The sequence below is a fragment of the Spea bombifrons genome, chromosome 3 (assembly GCF_027358695.1).
Source record: "Spea bombifrons isolate aSpeBom1 chromosome 3, aSpeBom1.2.pri, whole genome shotgun sequence".
NCBI lineage: Eukaryota > Metazoa > Chordata > Amphibia > Anura > Pelobatidae > Spea > Spea bombifrons.
The window spans coordinates 28519957-28540652 of NC_071089.1; the positions used below are offsets into that span (position 1 = coordinate 28519957).

At 37.8% G+C, this 20696-nt stretch overlaps 1 protein-coding gene across 1 annotated transcript in view; it reads right to left on the bottom strand.

The window, feature by feature from the left end:
* Nucleotides 1–20696, bottom strand: part of CRIM1 (cysteine rich transmembrane BMP regulator 1) — a 296241-nt gene that overhangs the window by 249044 nt on the left and 26501 nt on the right. The window contains exon 2 of the mRNA XM_053459281.1: nucleotides 14892–15065. Within this exon, the coding sequence (XP_053315256.1) occupies nucleotides 14892–15065 (174 nt within the window). The remainder of the gene's footprint in view (nucleotides 1–14891; nucleotides 15066–20696) is intronic.

Genomic DNA, 20696 nt, shown 5'->3' on the forward strand with positions numbered 1-20696 from the left:
TTGTGTCCTTTCAGTGTACCATTCAAAAACACAAATCTAGGCTCCATCTTCATTTCTTGAGGACCCATAAGAGGATTTATTCATAGACATCAATATAAAATACTTAGGTGCCATCAGCAAGCCACTGTTATTGGGTTCCAGGCATTTGGTCATGAATTATATATGCATTTCAAAAGTAAAAAGACAAATTTAAAAGTAAGCCAGGCCCCAAAGTGGCTACTTCTGGCAAGAAAAAATCTTTACAGGCAAGCATGCTACAACAAAGCTCTCTCAGTGCAACCTGACCCCTATGGAAAGGACACCTACCCTCTGTGTTCTCAAAATAATCAACTTCAAGACGCATAGTCCCTTTCTTTAGGTTGTAAAGACATGCGCATACATTTTTAATGAAGAATCAATCAGTGAGGAAGTCTAAGAAGATATCTAAAGAATTTGTGTTTGGAAACTCCCTTTACATTCTGAGCAGAAGACGAAGCCTGCGGCCATTGTCTGCATCAACGCAACTCATTCTACTTCCCTATTCTTAGTGACAGGGAGAGGAGAATGACAGGACAACTTGGCAATAAAATGATAGCTTTAAAAAGCCTTTTCTCTTCATATCATATAACAGACAGAACTGGCAAGGGAAAAAAGGGTTCTGAGAAATAAGGAGGGGGCTGTTTTATAATGTTGATTTTTAGATGGGTCTTTGTTTTAAAGAAAAAAAATCTTATGTCCATTACACCTGGGAACCTTTTTTTACATGTTTGTCTTAATCTGAAATATGGACTATGGGACAGTGAGAAGCACTAAAAATACCAAAATATTGGTCAAGTTTGATGTCTTGATTTCTAATCTTAAACCTTTAAGTTTTTTAGTTTCAGACTTAGAGAGCAATGTTTTTTTAGTACTATTCCACACCCTTACGTCAAGTTTTTTCTAGAGCAGAACTATGTTTCCATGGATTAGATAACTGATATTATCAACTGGGGCACTGGGTTTAAAGGGAAATATCTATACCAAGTTGCTCAGTAACTGATGATGCTAATTCGTTTAAGTTAATTACAGAAACATTAAAACTCTGCACTGATTTCTGCATCTAATCTGCTATGATTTCCCTGGTTTAGATGCTGCGGATTCACATAATGAGTAATTCAGTTCTCAAGCAGGTTTATAGAAAAGCTGCATATCCAACCTTAAGATATCTAGAAAAAAGAAAAACATTTTCTTCCATTCATTTCTGGTAAACTCTTCATCTCATATCTCTTCTGCTTGGTTGATATATCCTACCCCATAATTCTCCGGTAAAATTGTCACCACCTTCCCCATATACAAAGGTTAACAAGACCACCTCTGAAGCTGAATGACCTGAGCCAGGGCAGCAGTGATGGAATGTAAGAACCAGGGTAGCCAGAGAAGACTACTCATCTGGGGCCAATACTACTGAAAACCACCCTGGGTTGTATCATGAGATGAGGAGACTGTGACAGCTCACCAAGGCACAATAATAAAATTCTACATTCACTGCTTCATTATGATGACATTTGTTGTATGCTGTGTTTTGACTTACACAAAAGCACAATACAACAAGATGAGTAATGTCCAAATGTAAGTGTTTATGATGAAAAGAAGGATACATCATGGACACAGCTGTATTTAATGACAGCCATAAAAATGTCAATGATATGTTTTCTTCCTACAGCTCACTCAGCCATGGTTGCGATGACTCAACTTTATAATGACGAAACAAACAATTTACTATATTACCTTAATTGGAAAATCCCATAGATGGGAATCAATTTCTCCCACTAGGACTCTTACAGGACTGCTTCCCGTAGCTTGGTTTATATGCAGACTAATTCTGTAAAGTACTTTTGGTACTCTAAAATAATGATAATAATGAGAGCAATCAACAGACAGTGTGCTGAATTCGTGCAACATGCAATGTTCTTGGTAAGGCCTCTTCAGTATGAATTAGGATCTAAATTGAACCTATCTTGTTCTATGGATTTGTCCAAAAAAAACCAACGTTATTATTATTATTATTTAAATAATTAAATTTTAATCTTCAAAACAAATGATAATAATGTTGCTGCCAAAATACCAGCTGATCATTGAGTTTGTGCCGTGACTGCGTAGTACACCAATACTACTGATTCTAACACACAATGCCTTAGAGTAATTATGTTGCGATAAATGGGTCAGCACGTAGCTTTCCACACAAGAGGTATATGGTGTGTCTTGATCCTGAATTTCTTTTGTTTTTATACCATGAAACTTTGCCGATATACCAATCGTATACCGATGAACTTATTGACACATATTGAGAATTATTTCAAGTTTATTTCAACACAGACAGGCCCGCAACTCTTATATAAATCACCAGAGGGTCCATCCTTTTAAAATCTTATTATTAATATGGCCACTGGTAGGATTTGGTGGGTGTCAGCTCTCACAAAGATAAGAAGGTATATAATAAGACTTTCGTTATTCCCTCTTAATTATGTTCAAAGGATTCAATCAGGACACGGGAGACTTTGATGTCCTAAAAAGCTGTTTCCAACTGCTCCACTCCTGTGACCTAGAACACATTACGGCAAGCAATGCCTTCACATCCTAGTTTGTGCAACATTTTACTTTTTAAACAAGCAGTCCTTTCAAATACTTCCCCACAGCTACTAAGTTATTCATTACAAGGTTTCATTTCATTGTTGCATGTAGGGACTCTACATAACTCATGCTTTTTATGGCCATGAATATTTCATATCTTCCTATATTGAAGTCTAATTCTCTGCTAAGTATTCATTGTGATCATATTAGATGCCTCTGTGGGAACACTGTCTCTTTCCTTAAAACCATTGGATATGCTTGTAAAGCCATATCCAATTTTGCATTCATGCAGCCTAAATGTCTTTTTTAACTCTATTTTAAAATAGAGCGGTACTAAAATTATTTTAAGTAACATATTATAGTGTTATGTACAAGATTTGTTTGCACACCTTGTGTGTGTGTGTGTGTGTATATATATATATATATATATATATATATAAATATACACACACACTAGAAAAGTGTTTACTCTTGGTTCCTTTTATTAACACTATGATGGAGCACAGCACATTAAACATGAGGAATCAGATGCTCTACAACAATACAAAAGAGCTACCAAGGGAAGTCCCCATGACAGATTTATTTCCAAACATCAATGATTAGAAAACAAAAATGGTCTGTAAATTATTTTTAATTGGCCAATTGGCCTTAGTTTCATTAAGCTATATTCATTTGGCCTTCTACTTCACCAACAAGGCAGATGTATGATACCTAGAATGGGGCAGGCTGAAGACTCGCTGATCTACCACCCAACAAGTGCCCATTTTCACATCTTTACAGCCCAAGTAACTGGCATAAAAAGTCTCATATGAATTAAAAAAAAGTAGTAGCACAGCTCAAATGACTATAAAATATGTTGCTTTATTCCTAACCTCAATAAAAGGGCCGCCCTGGCATCTGAATAAAATAAAATAAGAGGAAAAAATAGTAAACTCCAGTAAATGGCACTCAAGGAATGTACAAACCATTTATGACAAAGTTAAAAATGCACATTTTATTATAATTCAATAACATAGGAAGCACTCCCAGGTAACCCAAGAGAATCCCCCAGAATCATACTCAATATATAAACATATACCCTCCCCAAGGGAGAGAATCCACACTGGACAGACCAACATATCTATTAAATAACTAAATGCACTAAATTCATTAAGCACCATGTCCTTAACACACATGTATAAATCTAATTACAATGTGTGTCACAGCTGAACCTTCTGTATCTTATTATTCCTATATGAACATATTTTGGCAGATACTTTTAACTGCATACATTCTCTGTTTGTTTTTCTTTATTTATATTTAAGAGAAATAAAATATAGGTTTGCTTTTCGTGATTTCCATTTGGACTGACATCGCTCTCTGATAAATGTTTATTTGCACCCGGACACTAGTTTCTAACTCTGTCAAACACAGAGTACCTGGTTATTAAAGTAATCATTCACCCCACTCATGGCCATGCAGAACAATTTAAAGGGGGAAAAAAGAGAAGCAATAATAGAACTAGGAAAAAAACAGTATTTTCTAAATCATAGCAACCTTAAAATGTTGTACGTAGAAGTAGCCCACTTGCTTATAACAGTGTGGAATGTAGTCATGCCTTATCAGAAGCTCTTTCCCTGACGCTTTTTATTAAAGGATTACTGTCATGTAAAAATAACAGAGACTCGTGAGCTAACAAATGTGATATATAATGCCGGCACTTCTACAATGCACCGAGTCTGCCCATTGGTGCAAGTAATGACCCGCTGCTAACCCTATGGTTCTTATAAGAAGAGCTAGTACAATATACCCTGATGACCAATTGGGTGCATAACAGGGAACACTGACTGCAATATACATTTTTCTGTATATGTCTCCAGTTGAAGAGGCCACCAACCTGCGCCTGGCTAAATCCCAGCAGGTGATTATGAGAATAGTAGTCCAACACGACCTAGTTAGCCAGTCCTAAACCCAAACTATACAAGTTCTTTGTTTAACCTACTTTACTTGATTACAGTGTGATCCTGGAACCACAGACGAGAGGTAATGTACATTTGTTCAGAATTCGCCTTCAATTTTCAAAGCAGGGTGCTGCATTATCCGCTTAATGCTAGATAGATGTATATTTCACATGTTGTGGCATATGTAAATTGATAGAAGAAGGAAATTAAGGGCGACTATCCATCAATAAAAATAAATATGAACCAACTGATTAAAAATAAACAATTCTTTATTTGTTCACGCTCGAAAATAGTAAGTGAAAAGAATACATAAAAGCCATCCACACTTAATGTATAGCTCGTATAAGTCTCAAGTGTAATTTAACAATTTAGCACACGTCAATGGTGCTTTGTGCAAAGATGGGCCTTAGCGGTGTATGACTTCTGTGTTTACACAGATCCCCTTGAGCAGGGTGCTGGATGGACATGAAACTATGTGGTGCCTCCTAATACCAATGCATGGAGCTATGGTCTACGCTGGAGATGGGAGAGTGTTCAGTTTGCATGTATATGTATAATATGATGGTCAGTTTGAGTCTGTCAGTGTACGTGGAGGTTCATTAGTATGTACATCTGTGTGTGCCTATCAGCATTGTAGGTTTCTGTGTGTCTTCGGGTGGAATCCTCACAGGGTGCCTCAGGAGACTCCGTGTCCTAAAGCAGAAAATGCTGAGAGATATGAATTTAAGAATATTCATTTATCTGACATAAACAAAATTAATTTCCTTCTTCAGTTTACAAATGCTTCATACAACAGGCCACCATGTTTTTAATGCCAGTCAGTGGCATTTGGAATATGCTTATTATTAAGTAGTCAATATGGTGACCTTAATCATCTCCCATCTTGTGCTATGTATTTGCTCTTTTTCAATTTAAAAAACATATCTATAAATTACTATGTTTTCCAAGACACAAGGAAGAAGAAAAATACAGATTTAGTGGTACTGAATAACAAACTACTGTGGGAATACGAGGAATGCTGCAAATCTGTGGGAAAGTGTGAATCTGACAATGCAAAAAGGCAGTTTTTTAATGTAAAAAAAACGTTCCTGTCATCTTCATTGTTGAAATAAAGTCTAAAGACAGAAATGTATAATCTCATATTTAGTTCTGTGTATGCTGTACATGCTAGATCCTCTTCCTTTTTAATTCCCCTCAACTTGCCTCCCTTTGAAACAACAAAAACATTAAACTGTGCCCGGCCCAAGAGCTAACAGCAGAAACATGTAGTTTTTGGCAAAGCTATTGTCCTGAATCTACTTTTCAGGGCAGAGTGTGAGATGGAAAAGGGGAAAAGACTAAAAGGAAAGGCCTTTAGTTGTAACCGTGCCAACAAAATAGAGAGACACAAACCCAGATGCAGGAATCTGAGGTATTTCCTTTTCTATGTGACTTTGTCCTTTACAGAAGGTCAAATGCACAAAATGAAAAAAGAGGATATTTTTAAGGCATAGATGAATATTTTCTTAGCTTACTGGACAGCTTACGTGTGCCAGTGCCAAAAGGCGTTTAACATTTAAAATCCATGCTTTATTTATCTGTAGCCAGCGTCATCTAATTTACTGATTATCTTCAAACAGCATGGCACGATACCTTGGAATGATTATTGTTAACACAAAAATGCACGGTTGCCAATATTTTAATTAAATGGTCCCAGGGATCCTTTGCCTGTGAATGGTCACGTGCCGGTGTGTTAAAACATGACCACAGCCTGGAGTGGAACCAACAAAAGTTGTAAAGGGATAATGTGACTTAGAAGTCAGGTGGACAACAACCTGTAAATCTGAAAGATCAGAACTGGAAAGGTAGCATAGAAACTATTATTTCAGAACTGTCTTTTTAGAGAAGGTTTATTGGATTAGAATTCATACACTAATGATACATACAGCTAACTGAACTTATTGTCTTTTTACAGATCCCTTTGATGAATAGGGTTCATAGTAATGCAATCCCAAGCCATGGGACGTTCCTAAAACTGAAGTCCCCTTGGCTACAATAGCTCATACTATGCCCCTTGCTGCAAGCACTAGGATCGCAATGCCCAGGAATCCTCTGCCTCATGTTCATCATCATCAGAAGAGATAGAGAACCAGATCAGATAGTTGGCGATTGCGCCAGAAGTAGGTTGAAATAAGCAGAAACTCCTAAAGGTCAGGGAATAGGCCGTACAGTGTAATCAGTAGACAGGTTCACATGCCACTTTCGTCAATGAGAAACACAAAGAAATACAGATTGCTGTTAGATATATCAATGATTTAGAACAACTTGTCCAGTACTAATATAGTTCAAGGAACAGAGTATTAAAAATGATGCTATGAGGCTGCAATGTAAAAAAAAGTTATGATGCCCACTAAAGCCATAATCAGTGAGAATAACAACTGTTTCCTGGTACACTGTGCTAAGAGAAGGAATATATTGGCAAAAGAACGAACCTCGTTAATTTGTATCTTTCATACCTTCTATTCTCCACACCCGATGAAAATATTTGGAATTGTGTTTCAGTAGCACAACTTCCCTTGGGTGCGGTGGTTTGTTGTAAATGCCAGAAAAACTTAAGGAAACAAAGTTGGTGATAAATCCAAAAAATACACCAAGAATGAACTTTTGAAATAAAAAGTCATCATTCTTTCCACTAATCCATCCCAGATGTCTCCTCTCAAAATACTTGTGTTCCATTTATGGAACGTCATCCCACACTGCTTCCAGGTCATGGCACTGAAGCATCAACAGATCTGAAGCTGCCAGAGAAAATGCTCCTAAGACATACCATGAGATAAATGGGACCATAAATATTTGGTACTGTTATATACACAGCGATTTTACAAAGAACGATTACATCCATGTACTCATATTAATCTAAAGGTCTAGATATCTACAAGGTCTATTACCTTGTTAACCCCTTGTGTGGGTGGACAACCATATCCAGGAACTTCTAAAATGAACCAGCTTTGGCCATAACACATGTAAGTTTAATGTCGCTTTCACCCCAAGATTTTAAATCTGTAATGATGACTTACAAACAACTTCAAAAAGATCACTGAGGCCCAAGTTCCTTTCCCCTGCAACATCCGAGTAGCCAAAAAGTGTCATTTAGTTATTGTAGGATATAAAAGATGTCATCTGAAACTATGAGATTCGAGCAGAAACCCCAGGCAGTTCCCATGTAGGCCATTATTCAAAGGCTTAAGGGTACTGATTCTTCAGGGCTACCTGGAACCAGCTATTTAGGGCATGTGATTTTGCATAGATATTGCACATGGCCTGTTAGAAATCTCTGATTTGTGCATCTTTTCTCTCCTAGTCCTAATATGATGCTGTATAAATAAAGAGAAGCTGGAAGGTGTGCACGCTTGGCACTCAAAAGAGTGCAAGTTTAGGCAGGAGTCGATTTCATTGGTATATTCTGCCTTAAACATAAATGCTGTAATAGTTTCAACTAAGCCCCATCTCTACTTATATTATGTTCTTTCGGGGAATAGTATCACTCTATAAGAAAGAAACTGTTCTACTGGTGCTAAACTAAAGGTGTCTGCTACCTGTTTAGGTGCAATTGCCCATGTGGACATTCATACCGGCAGAAAGATGATGATGGAACCTTTCCATGACAAATGGATCGAACGAGATATTATTTTACGATATGCTTATCGTCGCTTCTGTACTTAACTGATAAAATGAGACACATACGTTACATTCAGTCCTTGCGTACACACATGCCACAGTTTACTATTTTGGTTACACAATCATTTTTATTATTTAATCAAAATGCAGCTAGTGAGATAGGCTCTTGTAAGTGATCCACTTTACAAATTTTGGATCAACATGTTTTGGAGAAATATCTATTCTTTCTCCTGTTTCTAAACCAGAAAAGAAATACCAATTTCAGTCATAGCCAGGAGAAGCGAGGAGCTTCCACCCATAAGGCAAAAGTAGGTGTGTGTGTGTGTGTGTGCAGAGGATGCAGCATTACAGACAGGATTCCGGTAGCAATTTCAAAGGTTTCCTTGGATCCCAGAAGCTGTTCGGTTGGCCCTACTAATGACAAACAAACTCGGATATGGGCTCACGCAAGTTTCATGAACTAACAGAAATATCATATGATTATTACATATCACAAATAAATGTATGTAATTCGTGTTTTCACTGAAAAATGGCACAACTTGAACAGGACAAACCCTCAACAGGACTTTCATCTTTGGGCAATGTTGGAGGCGCTTTGTTACATGAACACGATCTGTTTTTTTCTTTGGTGAATCTGCCCTGTACATGACATCACACCTATATACAGCTGTACTTTTAGAAAACTGTAAAGCCGCTTTGATAAGTGACACTTGTGCTAAAAGCTTCTTGGAACAAATACAGGAGTGTGGCAAGCCTGCCCACCTCTGGCACTCTACATGTTGTGAAGAACAACTTTCAGCCTTTCGAATGTCCAGAAGATCAGATAATGCCTACCTAGTTTGAAGTACGCATTTCTAAGACTCTTTGAAGCAGGTCTTGACAGATCTGCCCTGAATCTATAAACCAGACAAAAATGTAGAAGCTGCTGTATCAACACAATAAAATCAGCACAGTTATTAATTAGACATGCCCACAGTACGTTAAGAGGGAACATTATATTGACTGCATTAGTCTTGTCCATCAGAAGACTTGTGAAATTTTGTCTTCTTAATAATTATACTATTTCTAATTCAGCTCACGTGTATAAGAAAGCTAAATATCTAAAACAATTTACACATGCATGCACACACAAAATCACCTCTACTCACTCAGCACTTTCTCTCGCACCGGGGATAGACCTGCCACATTAAAAAGGCAGTGTCAAGTGACATCACTTTACCCGACTGTGTAAAACGGCTAGCGGACAGTCTGTCTAACCAACAACTAGCTTAATGCTGATACCCCATGCATCGGGCAGCTATTCCTAGCCATCACAGCAATCTGGGGTTTCTCTATCCATGCAAATGGGGCTCTAGCCAAAACTCTGCAGCCCTTGCCCAACGTGTATATATTAGTACACATTACATGTTTCATCTCAACGAAAAGCTCCCCAAAGAAGAATGTGAGAGAAAAAAAAAACTACAGCTCTTGAAAGGTGCAATAAAGAGCCAGTAATTACTTTTGTAAAGATCAAGATGTAATCCTAAAGCATTTTCAATGAGTACACTGGCCTCTGTGGGTCCTAGAAAAAAAACCTGGACCCTGGGATCTTGCAATTTTGCCCCCCAAAAAGGCAGTAATACTATTAACACTTTATTTGTTATGTCCCCATATAAACGACGCACATTCTGAGCAACTACCTCGAAGGCAAAGGGTTAACCTACAGAATACTATGTATACTTAGCACCACTTGGTTTACAAGCAGATTAGTCACACAGAATATACGTTAAGGTGTCTTAATGAGTTAATATTGTAAAGGTCAATTCGTTTTTAGATTACCCATGTATGATACATATAAACCCATGGACAATAATAATTAACAAAACAAACAACCAGTAATTGTGAAAGAACTAATTGATTATTGGCAATCACACAATATGATTTCGAGTCTGTACTCTGCACATGCCCGATCTTGCTGATATTTGGACGCCACGGCTTGTTTTGAATGGTTTAGGTGAAAACAGAAGAATTGTGAAAATGATTGCAATGTGCATAGTGTGTCCTGGAGCGTGTTAAACACGTAAAAAGTAGTGTTGTTTCTTAAGCATAAGTCCATAATGTGATTTGTGTCCCCAGGAGTTTCCATTTCCAATTCCAACACATGTTTATTGCTGATAGCAGGCGGCAGGCAACGTCACGCACACAATATGACTTATGCATGATTTTCCTCGGATTAAGCTTACTTCCACTAAGTCTGGAGCCCAGGGAGGAATACAGAAGAGGGCTACTAAATTTTAGAGGAATAGCTTCAACTCTTAAGCAGGATTTTTTTTTAAGAAGAGACAGGGAAATGCTATCATTCAGCGGAATTTAAGTCCACATCCACCAAATGGTCCAAAGTCAAGACAGTTTACTCACAGGATTGTAGTTTCAGGATGAGAGTGTACAAACTGGAATCTACTTAATCCAAAACAGGGTGCTAAAATGCGTACATGACCATACCTGGTCATCTGTAAATAGCTAACCTTCCTCCTAATGTCCCATGTAACACGGGTTACTGATTTTTAGGGTACTGGTCAGTGATGCACATTTTCAGACAAAAGGATCACTACAAAGGGCTTTATTCACTAAACTATGAACTGTATGTGACTTAAGCTAAAATAGCTCATCTAAACAAATTAAACATGTAGGGCTAATGATGGCTAAGAATGATGGCCCTTCATAAACAATAATCGAATTAGTGGGATGTTTCATCTCAGCTCAGCCCACTTGGAACTGATGGTTGAGTGAACCAAACCCAAGGAGGTAGTGGTAGCAATGCCAGCTATTCTGTTACAGCAGTAAGGCAGCTAATATGTTCAAATAGCTTCAATCAAAACATAATTTATTTTAGCCATATTGTATTAAGTAAAAACAGAAAATGTGAATAACCTCTACTAAAAGAAAGTGTTACCCACGGTCAAGCCATGATTTCAGTTTGTGAAGAGGTTTTATCTAGCATGCTGCTGTGTAATCCCAATTACTTTCCCAAAGATAAACTATTACATGATGTTCCTTGGTCTTCATTCAACAAACAATATCTATTGATTAATCCCTTCCCCTTAAGAGATATTGTAAATGAAACCTAAACCATGAGGTTGTGCTACCCATTGGCCTTACATATTATGTATCGGGAACTTGCTGTACACAGCTTCAATGAGGGTATAATAAGAACCACAGTAAAATCAGTAATACCGTGACCTACTCTTAAAGAGTGTGTGATTATCATTAAAAATACTTGTTATAGGAATTTACGAATAAGCTTATAACCAGTAAAGAACCAGCTAGATAGGGGCTGTTCTGGGGCAGGCGTACCTGGCTTCAATCCCAGACTTAATTCTCGTCACCTTAGGCAAATCGATATCTGTCTGTGCCTCGAGCACCAAAGTTAGCAAGCCAGGGATAAACAATAACAATTCCACATATGTTATATACTATTTTGTAGAGGTTTTTTTTTTGTGCTTAGTTTTCCGACCTACAGTGTTCAGGCGCTACTCAGCTAAATGTAACACATACACTATATATATATATGAATTTATATATACAATGGGAAAATAACCATTTGCTAGAGGTTCAAACAAAAGTGCAATGGATAAAGGGAGTCCAAAACTTTACTTAGGATAAGCTTTCAAAGTCAGCCTGCCCCAAAGGCTTTAGTCTGTTGGGATAGGACCTTAACAAATTCTCAAACAAGTTAGTGTCAGATTCCATGTCTTGCCATAGTTCTTGAAGTCTCCACTGCAGACCGATCTAAAGTGTTCAGCCATATTCAAATTAGGTGAAGCTCCAGATTTAGAAAAAAGTACATTTTTCTCTGGTGCAACAAATCTTGTTTGGTTTGCTTGTAAACAAGGCCCCTTGTCGGGAGAAAAACCCACTACATTTGGATGGCCTGCGTTGGTAGGGACTCTCAAAAATGAATAAACCTGAGATTCCAGGATGATCTCTCTGAAATATTGTCCATCCCATGATTCCCCTTGTTCTTTAATGACCCACATTAACCTTTTTTGCACAGTGAAACAAATATGTTGATGCATATGTTTTTAACACTTCTTGGAATTGCTCATCACATTCAATATTCCTGATTGCGAGGCAATAATTACACATACGTCTATACTTTCAGAGCATATAATGGAAATTTCCACATTGTTTATCATCAATCCTATAATCCCCTAGTAACTAGTTATTTTCCACCCTGTACACGTACCAAAATGAAACTTAAAAGTAAGCCAATGCTTTCATATCTCATTTGTGAATTATGTTTTATATTCCAGTTAATATATTGGTTTTAATTTTTTTAAGACCGTTAAATGTGATTCTGTGTCATATTGCTGGAAAGCTAAGTACTTCATTCCCATATATATAGAAGCATCCAATATGCTGTTACCGGTGTAATATCAAAAAGGCAAATATACTCCACTTCTTATGAGCTGATATATAGAAACTGTTAATTAGCTGAACAAAAGGCAAATTAAATTTAAATCAACTGACATTTTTGACTCGTGTCAGTATGTTGTCAATTCTAATAAATCAAAAGTTCAGATGTAGTAGTCCAAACTCCTTGGCTTATTTTTCCTTCCCACATACCCACCATTTTACTTCCCGGGAAGAGAGGTGTCTTCTGTAGATATTATTGCTTCAAGAAACGTAACCACTAAAGGCTACCCCTGCCACTTCACAAAACCACCTCCTAGAAGAGAAAGAGCTCTCGATAACGTACTCCGGGACGTTTCTATATACCAGAATTGTTGCTCGTGAAGTATCTGGTCAACTTGATGCTCACACACAACCAGCCACAAACAAAAACTTTACTGTAAGCTGGAAATCTGCTCTAAGATAAAATCTCACCCTTTTTTTTTTGCACGTCATAACATGTAAAATTGTGCCAAATACATTCTGGGGTAATTATAACGGCGTTTAACTAAAATAAAGGTTTCAAGAATTTCAAGAACAAAAACACCAAGCCACATAAATATAATTATGCATTTAATATTACACTAGTTTCGGCAAAAACGGTTATTTTCAAACAGCTCATAACATTCTCCAACAACAATTCTTTTATAGGCTGTTTTGATCTTTTCCAGGTCAGAGTCTTGTTTTGTCTTTAGATACGTTATTGGCAGCTGCTAATTTTCTGCTTCACAAAGTGAATACACAGACACCGCGACCTAAGACTGCTTGCCAACTATCCGCAAAAGCATACATTACCAGTGGCAACAGTACTGAATAATGTTACGCTTTCCTTTGGGGAAACGCGCTGCAAGAGTCTTGTTGGAAACTGGTTAAAACGTGTTTAAACATAATCAAAAAAAGGCTTATTCTTTTCCAGCCAATATAACAGGCGACTTCAAAGTTATGTCTCAAAAATGACGGATTTTAAAACCAAAATTGCAGAGGGACAGATTAGGCAGTTTTGACATAGTCATTTACGCGTAGGAAACATAACTCCAAATGTTTTATGTGAACAAAGGGGGATATGGTTGAGGGGGGTGGGGCCTCCTGGTGACTTCATCGATATTTATTACTATTTATGCGATGAAGTCATACAGGACAATGCCAAAGTATTTTATTTTCAAAAACAAATGTATACACACGTTTATTGCAGTCTAAACATTTGTCATTGTGAATAAAGTGATTCACATTAGAAAAAAAAGGAGTCAAGGGGATTTCCAAAGACGGAGCATTTCCACAAGGCTTAAGGCACCAGAAAATAATACTCTTAAGTGACCATACCTGAGAACTCTCTAAAGCCTTTAGATGGAATAATGACTTCCAGACAAATTGCTGCACAATTTGACCCCTTTAATAACCTAACCCTAACAACTGGCCTTCCCTCCTCCATCATCAGCCAATAATGGGAGAATTCCAGGGTCATCTGGTATGATAGAAGAGGGATGACACTTAGCTTTAATAGGAATGATGGAGGGTATTTTACTTTGTACAACAATCCTATGTAGTGGATAACATAACTATATTTATTTGGCAAAAAAGTATTTAGTCGATGTCTAGCTTTTGGTGTGAGTGTCAAGTGTTAAAAGTCCACAAAACACTAAAGCAAATAGGATGACATCCACAGCCGGGCAAGCCATCCATCACTGAACCATGATCGTTTAAAATGGGAAGTGAAAGTCATAAAGTTTAAAAAATGTATAGTTTTGTGTATAAGAACTTGTTCTGTATATTTAAAATCACTTTATAAACTTTCAATGGCAATGATTTACAAGAATTGCTGTCCCCATCTAAACATCATTTTTGCTTATCCATTATTAAAAGGCTGGGATCCACTAATTACTAATTAATTCAGACCACCAATAACAGGGCACTGTTTGGCCCTTGGTAATACCACACTGTTGTTACCATTACTTGGACAGAAATGTACGCACTAACCACTACATTACCCACTAACAACTGTCCATTTATTTGAATAGAAACAAAGTACCATCAATAGTCAGACCGTCATCACACCACCACCTTGCTCTTTTGCATGGTCCTCTCAATACAGTACATGGAGTGTCAAATCAATAGAGCTGTAGAAAATAGGGCTATAAACCCCACTTTTCACAATAAGCTCTTGTAGTACACCCCTTCCAAAGCAAATTCTGCAAATATTAACAAAATGTCAGCACTAAGACAACATAAGAAGCACAATATCATAAAAATTGAGAGGAGAAAGTGCTCACTGCTTACCCTCGATCCTTTTGAGTGCCGTTAGGCAAACGTCCTGGCTTGGAAACTCGAAAGGGCTATTGCAGGTCCTGATGGTGTCACACTCGCATTTCCCATTGATGATGTTGCAACCAGTTACAAAGTTTTCATTGCAAGGCTCAAATCCATGCAGCTGGTAATCATCCCAGTTCTCATCTACAAAGGAAGCACATGAGTTTGATCATTCTGGGAGTTCTTTATGCCAGGGAATAAAAAAGCTATTTTATATATCTCATGCAGGTGCAAATGTAAACACGGTTATCTAGAGGAAAGTGAGTATGCTCATGGCTCACTTAAGATCATGGAAGTGATAGTTCCCCAGCCAGGCTGGAAAGCTACAATATTTATTGAAGAATATGTAGCATGTATATGCAGTGAATGGGGCATTATGGCCTTGGCTGACAAGTCTACGGGGTGATCAATCTCCCTAGTTCGCCGATGTTCAATGAGCCGCTTACAAGGAACATCTCTTATCTCCTTAACTGGTCCATTTGGAGGACCATGAAGAGGCAGTACAGCCTCCACAGCTGTATCCCGTAACATGTATTCCCACCACTCAATAGAATTTAGGAAATTTGATCAGTGAAACTCCCTCTTTACACTACCCTGGTTAAGACCTCCATCCTAAGCTGCCCCTGTTTCTCTCCATGATGTTCCAGTTACTTTGGGTATGAGTGTATGTGTGCATTAAAAACAATATTCTTCTGCTAAACAAAGTTACATAAATAGTTGGTCACAAAATGTCTCCCTTTGGCCATCTGAAATGTTGAAAGATATACCACTTGGTTGTTATATAGATACATTAAGCAGATGCACACATGAGCTTATTGAACATTTAACAATACTCTCTTTCTACTTCTACCTGCTATATCATGGAAACATGGCCATCCATTTAAAACATACCTATGAAAAATTCACTATAGATTCCATTTATAAACTCTACAGCAGCCCATGTAGTCGCCTTAGTATATACTGGAAAAAGATAAAGGAATCCCTCTATCTTTTTTTATTATTATTGCATCAAGGCCCAGTATTTCACATTTCCTTCCCTATATTCATTTTCACGTCCTGACTTTTTGTTATACATTCCTTCCTCGTCCTGCATTCTCCCAAGACGAGTATTTATATTTCATTTCTATGCAACAACACTTCTCCTTTCCAGCATGCGAGCCACTTAAAGCCATGACACTGTTATCACATTCCACACATAGGAATACCTATCAGAAAACGTAGAAATATTGAATTTAACAGCACAGAAGAACTGCTAGTCCCACCGAGTCTGCCAATTAACAATATTTTGTCTTCCAAAGCAGCTCGGACTGGTGTCATGTTTATTCCAAGTCGCAGAGGAACCTTATTATTGACTGTTTTAAGAAACCAGTAATAAAAACCTATTCTAATCTCTCATTAGTAAGTTCTGAATTTTAGCTCCTGTTCTGTTGCGTGACATGCTTGTATGAACGTCCAACACCTAAGTAACCACATTACCCAGAGCGTACATTCCAAATAGAGATCAGAGTGTCAAATTCCTGTGTTTTCACATGACTGGAATGTCAAAAAAGAAGGAAACGGGAAAAAAAATCCTACCTACGCAGCACTGGCAATAATCCAAAACACTCTTCTAGCAAGAGGAGAAGGAGGCCAAGTGGGCCTTCACCTTCCCACCCAAGACCAACTAAACTCCCACAATTGTTTGTTACAGAACACTTAATACTCTGCACCTCCGGCAGTGGTGGACTGCAGTTCACATCATACTCTGCCAGTCAAAGGCGGTGAGAGTTGAAGTCTACAAACCTTTTTATCAACATTACATAAAAACTTGTTGAGAAACCAAACGTGAGAGAGTGACCATAATTTATCTTCAGATGCATCATTATTATATTTTATTTATATAGCACCAACTTATTTACACAGAGCTTCTCAAAGGGTATGTCAAAGCTAGAACAGACTAAGGCAAACCATTACAAGCTTACAATAAGTACAAGAAAGGTGGGGATCTACCATACATTCAAGCCACCCCTATTGGAGAACGTAAAATAAGTATAAGACTGTGATGAAATTACTAAATAATTAAAAGTATATTTGATCTACGGCCCTCCTCAACTTGTTATGTTACTGTATATACTAATTGTTATGTTGTGTCTACCCTTTGTACAGAGCTGCAGAATCCAATGACGCTACATAAAAAAGTAAATAATAATACACAAACTAGCAGTATGGCCAGCTCAATTTATAGAGATTATTACGACATTAAAACTGAAACATGTTGGACCATGGCAAAAGATTGTACGTATAAAAAAAATTACCAGTTACTAAAGTTCTACATATAACATTAATGTTGTTTAGATTCCTTGTGTTTTAACTTATAGTTGAACTATTTCATACAAAAAAACACATTCACACAACAGACTGCAAAAGACTTGAGCGTGCAATTTTCATTGGTCAATGCAAGCCTGCCACCGGATTGCGAAAATCACGGTGAAGTGTAAAACATTGAAACAGTGAGAGCAATAAATGTTTATGTAAACTCTCTTATCTGATTCAATGAAATGGAGGTATGTCTTGTCAGCAAGACAGACGCTCACTTTTACCAGGACCTTTGAGGCGAAGACAGCAGCAGATACCATAATTGCTGCTTGACTACATTTGAGGATGACACCAGTAGAGGTGACTGAAGCAAAAGCGTACCAAGCCCTACCTACACTGTTATATGCTTTCTTACTGCAAACTAAAAATGTATGCAGACATCATGCTCCTCTAGGGCCATAATTTGTTAAAATATAATCAGCATAACTGGGAGTTCTCCAGGTATGTCTCCAGATGAATCCCTTCTTCCATGGGTCTCCGAGACAGTTTCTTCATCCTGGTCATGCCACTCCCCTCCCATGTTCTGCTTCTATTTAATTTCTCCACCTCTATGGCAAAAGGTGGTTAATTAATTTTTATTCTACTAGGGGAGCTAGATCTACATTCCCAAGTCATATCCCAAAGTCAACAATTCAAACACAAATAACAAATAATGTTGCTGCAAGCCTATCTCTTAGTATTGACACTTTATGATGCCACAAAGGTGAAACCAGTAGCCAAAACCATTGACTTTATACTTAAGAAAAATACTTCATGATATAACTTGCTTTGGGTTTTGTTCCATATTGGGTTTTCATATTTTCAGCAGTTTGCATACAAAAACCAGGGGAATCTCACAGTTGATGCCAGATTCAAGGTATCCTAGTCTGGAACTGAATCTTTTTTATCCCACACTTATATCATAGTTGCCAAAAGTTCTGACTTGATGAGGCCAGATCCAAGAGAAGGGGCTTATGTCCATTATGACGTCTGTCCCGACAAATAGGGTGGACCTGGGGACAAATGTGGGTGGACCATGACAACGACCACACATAATATACATACCTTGGAACTTTCTCAGGTCTCAGGGTAAAGACTGACTCCTTCCTATTCTACAATGCTTTGATCACATATAAAACTTCCAATTGGTGATTTTGCTACCAGTATGTTGTGGTCGATATCCCTGTTTGAATGCAGGTGACCCCATTTAAAGTGGATCTTTAAATAATGACAAATCAAGGTTTCCATGAAGACTGGTATAAATTACATTTGGTTAACGCATTTGGTGAGGCGCTATATAGAATCCTGACAATTTGTTATTAAAGGGTTAATATTTCAAGATTCTCAAGGTTAGTTAGTTTAGAAAGGTATCATCTCAGCTATGATCATAGGAGAGAAGCATACACTGACATCACAATACTGTTCTCTTAATGTGGGCGAAACCATATGAAGATAAAAATAATAATATCATAATGCAGGTGGCTTAAGGTACCAAGGATGAGTGCCTCAACGAACAGAGTAGTATGTCATGGCTGCCAAAACATAGGTGACTTCATTCAGCGTCATCTCTTGAGTTTCCATGAGAACTAGTAAAAAAATGACAAGATTACAATTGGTGGCTCTTTAGAGGAGGATGCTTAAGGGTAAACATTTCAAAATTGTCTCAGGGTCAACTCATATATCTATAGGTCCCAGGTACGTAAGTAAGAGGTAAATGTATTTGCCTATTTAAACACATGCGCCCTCCTAAAAGAACGAAGCTCGTTCTCTAGGGAAATTTTTACTGCAGCGAATAATAAAAACACAAGACTGGATCAACCCGTCCGCAGGAATCACAGATGAATAATCATAACAATGGGGAGAAAAAAAACATTAAAAGATTTATACTGCAGAGTGGTTTATATTATCATATCCCAACTGTTCCATTTCCCATGCAAACAGGAAACATGCTTATCTTTTCCTTATGGTTTCATGTTTGCCGTGCTTAGACAGCCTGCCACAGAAATATAAATGATGTTTTCTATTCTCTGTGCACTTGTAACACACTGAATGCCAGAGGGATGAGTTGATCTTTCTGGCGCTGAAAGGGTTAAGACACTTTACGAGGCAGTCCCACTGGTAAATGCGGCGAAAAGGAAACATTCCCCCCCTAGGGACAAAATAGCTATGAGTTAGTCTTTTATGTTCTTTCATATCATGTCAATCACATTCCAGGCAAGTGAAGTGCTCTGCTTTAGTCCTGAACCAGGTATTTCTCACATCGAATTTACATATATTAACTGCTTTTTAACAACACAATATCTGATTTCCCAACAGAGGGGTTTCTTTTTTTTTTCTAGCGGGAGATCCACACCTGTTTATTATTTATTCATTTGCTATTCCTTGCGATGGGGCTTCACAAAATGTTTCCACAAGGGAGTCACAGAAAGCAGCCATTTTGTCATGATTTATGAACAGAATCTATCCTTAAATGCTGGTGATTCTATAAAATACAAATGGAATGTTTTTTTCTTTGTTGGCCAATAAAAGGCATCAAAGATTTCTGACACTGTTGAGGAACCCAGAAGAAGCGAAAATGCACTTTGACCCGCAGAGCCTGTGACTCCTGAGGTTGAGTGAACGCTTCTGGAAAGAATGAATCCAACCGAATGTGGGCCTTTATCCGGAGAGACCAAATGATTAAAACATCAAAATAGAGACTCAAAACTGGCTATTTCTGATAATACTAAAGGAACATCCTTATTATAGACCAGAAATCATCACAAATGCCTTGGCGTCTCCAAGAGACCTTTGTTAAAGCAGGTAGCTGAAGGGTCTGGTGGGATAATCCCAGTTTACATGAGAGTCATATGATCACTCTATATAATGCTTTTTCGAATAGAGAGACATTTCGCTGTGGCTCTGTGGGCACATTATGATCTCTATCGCGTGCAAACCGTCCTTTAGCATTAGTGAAATGTCCCACTACTGCTGTTGGCTGAAATACTGAAATTCTAATAACATTTGTGTCAGGGAAGCCAGCCACGATTACATCATTTTCTACCCTTGCCATTAATTTTCTCCTAAAAAGCGAGTTGACGTACGCTGTACAAGTTCGACTCCAGTTAAGTGGCCCCACATGGTCGACAAAATCCTGCCAATTTGCAGGCAACACCTAAACAAGCAGACATAAGCATTCATTATAACCAATACACTTTAAGCAGTGGAATATACTGTCATTTGAATGCGTACATAGTTGTGTCAATCCAATTTTTAAAAACCCAGCATACAGATTGTTTACAAAGTGATATGGTTACTATTTTACGCTGGAAACAGTTATACATAAAAAAGCAATACTAATGTGAAGGACCAAAAGTGGGATAATTACCAATACGGTTACCACCGTTACTACAAATAATTTAGCCAACTAGACCCTTCTGTTAGGAAGAATCTTTTGCCTCC